Source organism: Camellia sinensis, chromosome 9 (genome assembly GCF_055761805.1).
Source record: "Camellia sinensis isolate YWXY chromosome 9, ASM5576180v1, whole genome shotgun sequence".
Lineage (NCBI taxonomy): Eukaryota > Viridiplantae > Streptophyta > Magnoliopsida > Ericales > Theaceae > Camellia > Camellia sinensis.
In genome coordinates this window covers 111125977-111139529 of record NC_138969.1, presented here as the reverse complement: position 1 = coordinate 111139529, position 13553 = coordinate 111125977, and the positions used below count along the sequence as shown (strand labels likewise).

The window sequence follows — 13553 nt, the reverse complement described above, 5'->3', positions numbered from 1 at the left end:
TGCAAATGAAGGCTTCTTTTTATGGCCAAAAATACTAGTGAACAAGACAAGGAGGGAGAGGGTCACCCCTCTTTGATTTTGGCTCTCAAAAATACATGTTAACCACTGAAAATCTACTGGATTTTAGTGGTTAAAAAGCCAAGCAAAGGTCAACACAAAGGCCTTAGGGCATGGCTCAAAACAAGGCAAAATGAAGCATGCAAGGGGGTAGATGACCCCCAACAACAAAATGACCTTAAACAAACATCAAAAGGACCTCAGAACAAGACTTTTTTTAGTTGACAACAAAGCTCAAATATGCATGCAAATAAGGCTAAGAGATGGATCAAAATAAAGCTTAAAAGAGGGAAAAAGTGTGTTACCCATGAAGCTCAGCAAGACAGCAAATTCTCCAGCCCAAAACCAACTCTTTGAGACCTCTCAAGACCCTCCAAGAACCTTAGAACAATGGTGGAGGTGTGTGGCTATGAGGTGTGGTTTAATAGGTCAAGAACAAGACCCTTTTGAACCCAAAACAAAGAGATATAGAGCGAAGTGTATGCACAAGCCTTAGACAAATTTTTGAACCCTAACCAAGGGAGAGGAGGGCCTCTCTTATAGAGATACAAGGCTAAAGCTTCCTCAAGAAGCTAAAAACCAAGCCTCAAGATCCTCCATACACGTGTATGGAGGATATAGTCTGTGCCTTCCAGCTGGCACACACTCACAGAGACAAGACAGGAGGGAGTAGGCCGACCAGTTCAGGTGGTCGGCCGACCACTTTTCAAAAGGGTAAACCCATTGAAAGGTGGTCGGCAGCCCCATTTGATGGTCTCCACATTGAATGCAAGCTAGTGGTATGGTGGGAGACTAGTAAATGTGGCTCAAAGACCAAGGAGACCAGCTTCCTGTCAAGAAAACCAGCCGGCAAAGAGAAAGGTGGTCTCCAAAGAGAAAAGGTGGTCTCCCACCCCTGTACCACCTTCCAAACAATGAAAATAGGGTCCATGCCAAAAATGAACCAAGACGGATGCAAAACGAGGGTTCAGGGGCCAAAACGCGCAGCCGGGTGCCCCAAAAACTGACTACTAAGCATTGAAAGTGGCGTGCGACCACGAAGGTGGTCTCCCAGGCCACAGTGTCGCTCTAGAGAGAGGAAACAAAGTGTGTGCCAAAACCAAAGCAAACGGAGAAAGTTAAGCGGTCCCGAACCGAGGCGCACGGGCGACGGCTCCGAAAATTGAAAACTGGTCTCCAAATGGGAACAGTGGTCTACGACCACGAAAAGTAGCGTACGGCCACTGAGAGATGGTCTGCGAGACCTCTCCCTCCCTTCGGGAAGAGAAAACAGAACCTAGTTCGTAAACCGAGGCAAAGCACAAAAGAGTCCCGAAGTCCGGGGGTAAGGCTCTCTGCCGAAACTCCGAAACCTCAGAATGAGCACAACATGCACCATCACCGAGTGCTCAATTGATGAAGTCTGAGTCTTAAGGTCGGTCAAAAATGGGGTGTCTACACTTATGAATTGTGGAAAGATCGACCACCTTCGTACAAATACTTAAAGATATGGGAGTCACAGATGTAATATTAGGAATGAAAATTACTAAAACATCTCATGGATATGCATTATCTCAATCTCATTATATTGAGAAAGTTCTTGGTAAATATATCAAGGATGATATGAATATAGCAAAAACACCTATAGACATCAGTCTTTATTTATCAAAAAATAAAGGTGATGTAGTGTCTCAGCTAAAATACTCCCAAATCATTGGAAGCCTAATGTACCTAATGAATTGCACTCGTCCTGATATAGGTTATGCTATCAGTAAATTGAGTAGGTACACTAGTAACATCGGAAAAGACCACTGGAAAACGATCATTCGGGTTCTTAGATATCTAAGGTTTACCCATGATCATGGTTTGAACTTTACTCGATATCCAGCAGTATTCGAAGGCTATTGTGATGTAAATTGGATATCAGATACTAAAGATTCAAAATCCACTAGTGGATATGTCTTTACTCTGGAAAGCGCTGCTGTTTCTTGGAAATCCATAAAACAAACATGCATCGCACGATCCACAATGGAATCTGAGTTCATGGCTTTAGAGAAAGTAGGAGAAGAAATAGAATGGCTTCATTACTTCCTAGAAGACATTCCAATGTGGCCGAAACCTGTGCCAACTATTTGCATTCATTGTGATAGTCAATCTGTAATAGGCAGGGCACAAAATCATATATACAATGGTAAGTCATGACATATTCGTCGCCGACATAATACTATAAGGCAATTGCTCTGAAATGGAATAATCTCAATAGATTATATAAAATCTAAAGAGAATATTATGGATTCATTAACAAAAGGTTTGACAAAAGAGCAAGCGTATAGTTCATCGAAAGGGATGAGATTAAAGCCAATTACATAAGAGTCATCATAATGGTAACCCTATTTAGATGGCTGGAGATCCCAAGAACTAAGTTCAAAGGGACAACTAAGTTATGTGTGGCTCGCCAGAAACCACCAAGGGTTTAAAATTCCTTACTCATTCCTATGGTAAGAGTGATATCTGTAACACATATTGTATACAGGGGTTTAAGGATAATGTTTGCTTTTAATGATTACTTATATCTTGATTTAGGTATAAAATCAAGACGAGTATAATGAGATACTCACAATAAGAACCACCTATATGAGTGTCGAACTGGGGCTAGTTCTATGAGAATAAAGAGGCTAAATTCTCTAGAAGCACTCACGAACAACCATGAGCGTTCAAGGCCAAAATAAGCATAACTGTGAGAACCACGATGTGTCAGAAGATATTTTGTGTGAAATCTATTGTCTTGACTTACACAAACGGCTGAACAATTCAAGGTATCACATTCATTGGTTAGCTAGTAAGTCCGATAAGTTATCACTAGGGAAGGTTCAAGACTGAAAGCTACCTATCCTGATACAAGATATTTTCGATTTATACTCTTTTGACAAATTCTGCATATTGTTGCATTTCCGTTGTCATCAAATTCCATTCATGTTGGGGATTGTTAGAAATGTTTTTGGGAAAAAACATATTTTTCCTTAACTTTGGTTTATTTTTTATGTGGGACCCATGCACCAAAGTTGGCGGGTCTAAGTGGTAACGCGGTTTATGCCGTGTTATAATTCACATAGTATATTTGGTTGCTCAAACCCATTATCGGGTGAATGGGAAATTGAAGCTAAAGTGAGCTCCATGGAAATGGTATATCAGTGAAGTTTACTTAAAAGTTTGGATTAAAGGTTTGTCTCACGTTGGTTTGGTGGGCAAATTTTTGTGGGTTTATAAGGCATGGGTTTGCAACTTGGGGAGGGTCCCAAGGGATACCTATGTTTTTTGAAAGGGTGAGGTTATGGGCAAAGTGGGTTAGACCCATCAGATCCAAAATAAACACACACGCGCGAGCTGTCGCCGCCGTCTGTCTGGTTAGTTGGGCGGGCTGGGCTGGGCTTGGGCGCGGGTGCGTGGTGTGAGGTTGAGTTGGGCTTGTCCAATCCAATACTTATATTTTTGGGCCAAAAACATTTGAATTTAATTTTATTTTTTGGTAAAATAAAATCTATCCAATTTTAATTTCAAATTTTGGTTAGAAAAATTCAAAATTGTTTGCACCTTTTCAGAATTTCGATAGGTTTCATATCTGTCCAAACAAATCCGAATTTGTTCAAATTCAAACCCAAATAGATTTATATCTATTTAAACTCTGTCCGCACAGATTCAAATCTGTTTAAATTCAAAACCCAAACAGTACCACATCTGTTCATTCAAACTGAACAGGTATTATACCTGTTCAAACAGGTTTGCTACCTGTTTAATTCAAATTGAAAAGTTACCATTGCTCCTATAAATAGATAGACCCTCATTTGGATTTACCCAACAATTTTCGTCCTTAAATTCTGTCATTACTCTCTGCATTTTGCTGCATTAATTTTTCCCGTGAGAAAGAGTGTAAACACAAAGTGTGTTTGCTGTGTGAATAGCTTGTAGTGCTGCTACTATTCACTATTGAAAATTTTATTTTGGGAGATAGCCGTCCATAATCTAAAAGTACCATGGAGAGGACGAATATGTCTTAAGGACACAGTTTTAAACACTAGACTTGATCAAAAATTTGTTTGAGAAATTAATAAGCTAAGTAATTAATTTACTTTTCTATTTTATTGATTTATCTTTTTCAGATTCTAATTTTGTTTTTTGTAACAAAATAAGAATCTATTGTTTTATTTTTTTTATTTACTGGTTTAATTTTTGTAATCAAACAGTCTCTCTCATTTCCTTTATTTCTTTTGTGCTCAGTTTGTTGTTAAATACACAAACATAATTTATTCGTAATACAATGAAGATTGTCCAACAGTTATCTCCAAAGTATGATTGATATTAATTAGAATTTTAAGATAAAATGTATTATCATACTGAGATGCTCATATGTGAATTTTTCAAATCATACTTATTACATGTCATACATATTGGATGATTATTCTTTTCATAAACCCATTCATTTTTTGTGCATTAAATTGAATTGAATGTTTGATAAAATTACTTGAGACGCAAGAGATGATTATAAGTTTAGCGAATTTTTGATCTTATGACATGTGCAATTTTTGTCAAAATTTTATTTGAATTTATGAGGAAAATTTATTTTGTATTGTGCTAAAATTTTATCCCATGTGCATTTTACTTTGGATGTAGTTAACTATGGCAGCAAAAGGCATTGTAGCTAATTTGACTAAGAGAGAAAAGCAGGATGGTGATAACTATGACATATGGCGCTATAAGATTTAGTATCTCCTGAATGAGAAAGAGGCCTTGAAGACTCTTGAGCAAGTGATCTCTGAGCTAAAGCAAGACACTATAGCTTAGCATCATCGTGATCTTGAGGCTTATCAAAAATAGTGCAACAAATATCAATGCGTGCGCTTTATGATGTTAAACTACATGCATAACAACTCGATAGTAAAGTTTGAAGGTTCCTTGACTACTTTTGAAATAAGGGAGGCTCTCAAACTGAAATTTAGCATCAACTCTCTGGCTAAGTTGCGCGGGTGGACCATGAAATTTGATTCCTATCAGAAAAAATGCATCATTCAATGAAGAAGCATTTGAGGTTCATGTCAACTATGATACGTGAGTTGGCAGTAGCAGGTAATCTGACACAAGAGCAACAAGTTCATGCAGTGATTCGCTCCCTTCGTCATTCTTGGGAAGAAATGAAGTGTCATATGACGCACAATGAAAATGTTAAAACATTTGAGGACATATCACATCATTTGGAGCTTGAAGCCAAACACCTGGAGGCAATTAAATATGATGGTATTGCTCTTGTTGCTAAGTCTAATTCGTGTCGGGCATTTGGCCCTAGATGCAGTGGAAGTAGGCGTGCTCCTAAAAGGAAAGATGGGGTAGACTTTGGGCCAAAGCACACTGACACTTTTAAGAGCAAAAATGGTAAGAGGGCTAGCAAGAAAGCTACAGCTAACATGGCGTGCTATAACTGCAATGAGGAAGGACACTTCGCTCGGGATTTCCTTGAGCTGAACAAGGTACTCCCTAACTTATTTTCTCACTTTGACTGATACGTTTCTAGTCAACTTTTAGTTCCTCACTCTCCTCATTTGTTGGTTGTAGACTTAGGAGCAACTTGCCATGTAGTGAGGGGCAAAGTTAGGTTTGTTGAGTTTTGTCGTGTTCTTGCTAGTAGCAAAAACGTATACATGGGGAATGAATATAGCTTGGAGGTTCTTGGGATTGGCACTTACAAACTAGAAACGCAACGTGGGCGTACTCTATATCTTCATGACATACTCTATGCTCCGGAGATTCGACAAAACTTATTATCAATTATTAACATGATGAGTCTTGGTTTTAATTTTTCAATTTGAGAGTGGACAAGTTAGCATTTTTTGTGGTATAATTTATTATAGTAGTGATTTTATTTTAGATGGGTTTTTAGTTTTGGATGTTAATAATTTTAGAGACTATAATGTTGCCTTAAGTTTATTTCTGCTGTTAAAAGATTAATGACCTTTTAAAGCTAATTTTTGTGGTATCTTTAGAAGTGCATACTTTTTTCTCCATGAGTTGAGTTTGTAGATTTAAATTCTGATGCTTTATCTAATGGTATGCTTTAACATCTTGCCTTACTTTCAGGTTGAGACAGGAGGCAATCCAGGTGTCCTCTTCAAGACGCACCCTAACATCAACAAAGAGCTGTTTTCCAATGGATTGTATTTTTTTCATAAAAGAACTTTTCCCAAGTTTTTAGTTGTAATAACTCACATATGACTCCAATTTTGAGATTCAAATGGAATGCTTGATTAAACTACAAATTCTTGTCATTACTACTCTTAGACTGCTTAACTCTTTTTTCTTTTTTTTTTTTTTTTTTTTTTGGCGACGGTAACAAGATGGTCGCCAAAAATCATGTTAGTGTTTTTCTTTGTTTTTTGCGACGGAAAAATAGTGGTCGCCATAAGTAGTTTAGGCGGTCGCGAATAATTTGCGACCGTTGCTTTGCCGTCGCAAAAAGTATTTGCCACCCCCACATTCACGACCCCCATTTGCCGTCGCATGGGTCGTCGCAAAAGGTCTTTTGCGACTGTTTTTTTATTATTTGCGACGGTTTATAGCGGTCGCAAAAAGTGATTTTTTTAGTAGTGTGTTATATATTAATTTCTTGATATTATGCGACATGTATTTTGCTTTTGTTGTTTTATGAAAATGAATAGTTTAATTTTATATTGATTTGTATTAGATACAGGTAAGCTTAAACTAAATTCTGACGATTGCTCAAGGGAGACCCAGGACAGGCAAGATATGGGGGACTACTGTGAGATGAAGCAGGCACTTGGTTACGGGGCTACTATGGCAAGATAGGACATTGCACAAACTTGGAGGCAGACCTATGGGCCATCTATAGAGGACTCATCATTCTTTTCCAACAAGGTACTAGAGATGTGGAAATTGAATCAGATTCAGAGCAAGCTATCAACCAAATCCTACATGGCCCAAATCAAATTTCACCTTACAAGGCCCTCATTGAAGATGCTAAGTTTCTGCTGCAAAGGAGCAATTGCTCTCTTGGCCACACTCTGCGTGAGGGTAACAATGTTGCTGATCAATCGGCCAACATGGAGTAGTTCATGATGAGCATGAAAACCCTCCAGATGAAGTTGGATCCTTAATTATAGATAACATGGTTGGAGTTAGTGTTATGAGGGACTAGCCCTCTGGTTTGTTGTAGTCGACTCTTTGAACTCTTGTTTCCTTTAAATTTCCCATGAATCAAAAAATTTTGTATTGGATATTTTATTGAATAGATTATTAAAATGCATAGGGATTGTTTATTGAAAATATATATATAATGCAAAAATTTACATTTCAATATTTTGTCACCAAATTGAAATATTTTTTGACAAAAATTTTTGTCATCGAAGGGTCATTTTTTTTATTTTTTTTTTTTGGTGACAAATATTTTCGTCACTAAAAATTCTATCATTATTTTTAATGATGAAATATTTCGTTACCCAAAACAAATAGAATAAAATTTTATTTAATTTTAGTGATGAAATGGAATGTTATAGGTGAAAAAATATTTAACATTTAGCGACTAAATGTTTCGTCACCAAATAGCAATAATTCACTCTAACATATGCAGACCAATGAATATTAAGGCAAGAAATAGAGCTCCTTACTTTATCACATTTATAGTTGACTATACGTGTTTTGGTTATGTCTATTTGATCTCCCATAAGTTAGAAGCATTGGATTGCTTTCGATGTTATGTTTTAGAGATTGAGAATTAATTAAGCAAAAGCATTAAGGCTTTAAGGACAAATCTAGGCAGCGAATATTTATTTGTCCTCTTCCGTCTCCCAGGTTGTAATAGTCCCTCCATTGTTCTGCCGATCAACCTTCACCAATGGTATGTTCTTTGTTCCTCAATCTCTTGATTCTGCGATTCACAATCTAAATTGGCCTCTCTTTGTATGTGTAGTCATCTTTCAGAAGCACATGAGTCGGTTCAATCACATGGAGTGGATCTCGTAGATAGTCCCGAAGCATTGAGACATGAAAAACATTGTGCATATGTTCCATGACTAGCGATAAGGCTACCCGATACGTCACCGGGTTGATTCATATGGCCCAACATATATCAACGCCAATTTGCCTTTCACTCCAAACCATGTTTTCCCTTTCATAGGAGTCACCTTGATAAACACACGATCACTAACTTTGTATTCTCGTTCTCTTCTTCGGATATTCGCATAACTCTTTTGGCGGCTCTGTGTAGTTTTCAATCTCCGCCAAATTAATTTCACATTTTCAGTTGTTTATTATACCAGTTCCAGTCCCAGTAAAGGTCTGTCACCTATATCAGCCCAACAGATTGGAGAACGACATTTCCTACCATACAAAGCTTCATAAAGGGCCATACCAATACTCGAATGGTAGCTATTGTTATACACAAATTCGGCCAATGGTAAGTACGTCTCCCCATTGCCTTGAAGTCTAACACACACATTCGTAACATGTCCTCCAATGTTTGGATGGTGCTTTAGATTGGCCGTCTGCCTGTGGATGATAAGCACTGCTTAACTTCAGCTCAGTCCCCAAAGCTTGTTGCAAACTCTGCTAGAATCTCGAAGTAAACTTGGAATCTCGGTCAGATACTATGGAAACTGGAACTCCATGTAATTTCACAATCTCATTGACAAAAAAGTTAGGCAACTTATCCGCATTATACAAAGATTTGACAAGCAAAAAGTGGGTAGATTCAGTTAAACGATCAACCATGACCTAAACAGAATCCATACCTTGAGAGGTGCGAGGCAGTCCGACAATAAAATCCATGGTGATATGCTCCAATTTCCATTCCGATATTGAAAACAGTTGAAGCAATCCAGCGGGTCGTTGATATTCAACTTTAACTTGTTGGCAGTGCAAACATCTAGCCACTAAGTCAGCAATGCTTTTCTTCATTCCAGGCCATCAGAAATTCTGTCTCAAGTCATGATACATCTTTGTGTTCCTCGGATGCATAGCAAATTGTGAATTATGGGTTTCAGTCATAACACGTTTTCTCAAATCACAACAATCTGGGACACAAAGTCTATTATGGAATTTCAGCACCTCATTTTCAATCACGAATCCCGACCTCGATTTTGAGTCAATTTCATCAAAAAATTTCTTCAAGAACTCATTTTCACGTTGTTTCTCTTTAATTTCTTTAATGATTGCAGGTTGAGTACAAATGGCAGCCAAGATCCCGCCTTGTTCACTCAACATAATTTTAATCTCATATTTCTCCTAGTCGCACAACAACTCTCTCCGACCGATGAACAAACATGACAAATTCCCAATAAATTTCTGGCTCAATGTATTTGCAACGATATTTGCCTTTCCTTGGATGATACAGAATTTGCAAATCATAGTCCTTGATCAATTCCAGCCATCTTCTCTGTCTCATGTTCAACTCTTTTTGGGTGAAGAAATATTTTAAGCTTTTATGATCAGTATACACTTCACAAGTTACTCCATACAGATAATGGAGCCAAATTTTCAAAGCAAACACCACAACTGCCAATTCAAGATCATGAGTCAGGTAGTTCTTTTCATGAGGACGGAGTTACCGAGAGGCATAAGCAATTACCTTCCGTTTCTGCATTAACGCACAACCCAAACGTTTGTAGGAGGCATCACTGTAAATCTGAAACCCATTAGATTCGTTAGGCAAGGTCAGAATTGGTGCAGTTGCCGGTCTAGTTTTCAATTCTTGGAAGGCAGGCTCCCTTTGTTCGTTCTAATCAAATGGTGCATTTTTCTAAGTCAATTGCATCAATGGCAGAGCAAGATTAGAGAGGTCCTTTACAAATCTGCGGTAATAACTTGCAAGCCCTAGAAACCTTCTAACTTCAAACACATTGGTTGGCCTTAGCCAATCTACAATAGCTTCAATTTTTTGTGGATCCACTAATAAACCATCCTTGCCAATCACATATCACAAAAGTGTTACACTGTCAAGCCAGAATTCACATTTGGACAATTTTCCATATAACTTCTTTTCTCTCAGAATTTGTAAAGAAGTTCTCAGATGATTCTCATGTTCCTCTCTACTTTTAGAATAAATCAATATATCATTAATGAACACAACAATAAACTCACTAAGAAGCTGTTTGAACACCCTATTCATTAAGTCCATGAATGCGGCAGGTGCATTAGTTACCCTAAACGACATTATTAAAAATTCATAGTGACCGTATCTAGTCCGGAAAGCAGTTTTCTCTATGTCTTCTGCTTTAATTTTCAATTGGTGGTATTCGGGTCTAAGGTCAATCTTTGAAAAGACTTGGGCTCCCTGGAGTTGGTTAAACAAATCATCTATTCGAGGCAATGGATATTTGTTCTTGATAGTTACTTTATTCAATTCCCGATATTCTATACATAACCTCAAAGACCCATTTTTCATTTCACAAACAAAATTGGAGCACCCCAAGGTGAAGTGCTCGGACGGATAAACTTCTTGTCTAAAAATTCTTGAAGTTGGACTTTTAATTCTTTCAGTTTAGAAGTTGACATTCTATAAGGGGTCTTAGAAATTGGTTGTGTCTCGGGTTCTACATCAATGGTAAACATAGTTTCCTTATCAATTAACTCCCCAGGTAGGTTAGTAGGAAATACATTAGAAAATTCATAGACTACAGGAATCATTTTCACATTAGCACTACCTGAAAACTCAGTCAATACACAACACAAGTAGCGCCGATCTCATTTTCTTAACAATTTCCTAGCTTTCATAAATGAAATCAAGTATGGCAGAGGAACCACCCCGTTTCCAGTAAAAACAAACTCAAGCATACCAGGTGGTTTAAACACAATAGATTTCCTCACACAATCAATGGTGGAATAGTATTTCATTAACCAATCCATACCAAGTATGCAGTCAAAATGATCAATACACAATGGTAACAAATCAACATACAATGTCACATCTCCAATCATAACATCACATGTCGGATAAACATAAACACATACCATAGGACCTCCAGGAAGTGTGGTCACAGATAGTAAATAATTCATAGGTTCTAATGGTCAAGTCAATTTTCGTGAAAAAACATGCGACACAAAAGAGTGTGTAGAACCAGAATCTATCAAGACATACCCATTTTGAGCACAGATGGAAATTATACCTGACACCATAGATTTGGTGTTTTGTACATCTCCAGGCACTAACGCAAACACTCTCTCTTGCCTTAGCGTTTTACTCTCGGTATTACCCTTGGCATTAGTTCTTGCATTGGTTCTCGTTACAGGAGCAGATTCGGCTGAACTCGTTGCAGAACGATTAGCATTGTCTAATCTCAGTGGACAATCTCCAATCATGTGGCCAGTCTTGCCACACCAAAAACACGCACCAGAGTTAGGGTAACACGTGCCTTTATGTTTTCTTCCACAATTAGGACAGGTTGGAATAGAGCCACTACTTTGGCTAGAGCTGTTGGAGGATCTCGTATTCTGACTTTCTAAAAATGACTTGGCCTTCTTGAAATTGAATCCAGATCGTTTACCCTTCCATTCAGTTATTAGAGCTGGAGCTTGTTTCTTTGTTGCCAAAAATGGCCTCTGCCATCAATGCTCTATCAAGAACTTCTACATATGTCGGCAATTTCAAGACGCCAACTTGGTCAAACACTTCCAAATCCAAACTGCCTTCGAATTTTCGTTCCTTTTTGTAATCAGTATCCACCATATGTAGAGCAAACCAAGCCAACTCCATGAATTTAGCTTCATACTTGGCTACGGACATTCTGCCTTGCTTAAGTTCTTGAAATTTTGACACTTTCTGGTCTTTGAAGCATTGGGGAAAATACTTGTTGTAGAAAATCTCATTAAACTGAGTCCACGTCATGTTCCCATTGTTAGTTCGGATCAGTAACCACCATCTCTGAGCTTCATCTTTTAACATGTAGGTGGCCAAAAGAACCTTTTGTGTTTTGGAGCGAGGGAATACTTCAAATAGTTTCTCCATTTCGAGCAACCATGTTTCTGCCTTTAAGGGTTCATTGCCACCCAAGAAAGTTGGCGGTTTCATCTTCATAAACTTCTGAGTTAGGTTGATTACATCATTGTTATCCGGCTCATGTTGTGTTGGTAGAGACGGAGGGGGCGAAGGTTGTTACCTCTGTTGTTGTGTCAGTGTTACAGTCAAAGCTGCTAGCATTTGTTCTATACGACTCATGCGAGCCTCAGAGGATTCAGTAGCATCATTACTTCTTGTATTTTCCATTTGGTATAGGTAAATAGAGCACTATAAACATAGGCAAATAGTCCTCTTTACAATATTCAGATCATTCTTTTTAATCTCAGGTGTTCATGGTCAGGTTCAATTTGCACATTTAAAAAACACACACACTCACACGTGCCAATAGAATGCACCTATTTCTTACTAGGACATCCTAAGCTCATATGAACTCATGTTGTGGTAGAACACATGTTTTGCTACCACTCTGTCACTACCCAAACCCGCCCCTATAGGTTTAGCTTCGTAACCGGCCAATAATCCTTGGATTACCAAAGGCCTCTTAACAGAATAACACATAATTAGGGGTTGCAGAAACAAATATACAAAATATACATAGTCCATTGAGTTGTGTTGACATGAATGGGACAGAAATTTGAAAATCTATATGAAACACACATCTATGACGTCATATTACGTAAGGCTTATGGCAACATGTAGATACAACCAAAAAGGTACTTAACCCAAAGTACAGTAGACAAAACAAATAAAAACATCTTTCCCAAGATTCACAACTTGACTTATCAAAAAGGGAACCTTCTCGGGAGGCATGGTGGCTGGCTGACTCAAAGCTCTCCAAGCAGCAGCTTAGGCCTAGTCACGCACTTGCTCACCTACATACATAACATAAATAGTGAGCGAAAACCCAGGGAATAACAACTGAGTAATGGGTTAAATGAATGATGTCCCATAACAAATCAATAAACAAAAACAGATTCATTTTCATAGCCTTGATCGAATCATAACAGAAACCAGAATTCATGTTTAGGTACACTTGGTACATCCAGTTGTGCTAACAGATCAAATACAGAGCATTAAGGGTCATACTTGTCAGTTCCTTAAAGGAACCTTCAATATTGGGAATGGGTAACTTGTCAGTTCCACAAAGGAACATCTAGTACTGGGAACGGATAACTTGTCAGTTCTGTAAAGGAACCTCCAATACTGGGAACGGATAGCTTGTCAGTTCCATAAAGGAACCTCTAGTACTGGGAACGGATAACTTGTCAGTTCCGTAGATGAACTTCCAATACTATTTGTTAGTTCCATAAAGGAACCTCCAATACCAGGTACGGATAACAGTCTTAAGACATGAAATTATTGCCATGAATACTTTCCATACATAGACAATCATGCATTGATACAGAACATAGTATCTTAGAAAATAGATCATTTCATATCATTAGAAAATAATTATAGTTAAACATAACTTTACAAAGTTATTACTCATAGTTGGCTCCAA

General features: G+C 38.0%; 1 protein-coding gene across 1 annotated transcript; it reads right to left on the bottom strand.

The window, feature by feature from the left end:
• Positions 1-11587: 11587 nt before the first annotated feature.
• Positions 11588-12103, bottom strand: LOC114265790 (uncharacterized). Its single transcript, XM_028206622.2, has one exon. The coding sequence runs from the start codon at positions 12101-12103 to the stop codon at positions 11588-11590; it is 516 nt and encodes a 171-aa protein (XP_028062423.2).
• Between the last annotated feature and the right edge of the window lie 1450 nt (positions 12104-13553).

Excerpts from the sequence above, each read along its gene's own strand:
- LOC114265790 (XM_028206622.2), bottom strand. The coding sequence starts at position 12,103 with ATGAAACCGCCAACTTTCTTGGGTGGCAATGAACCCTTAAAGGCAGAA.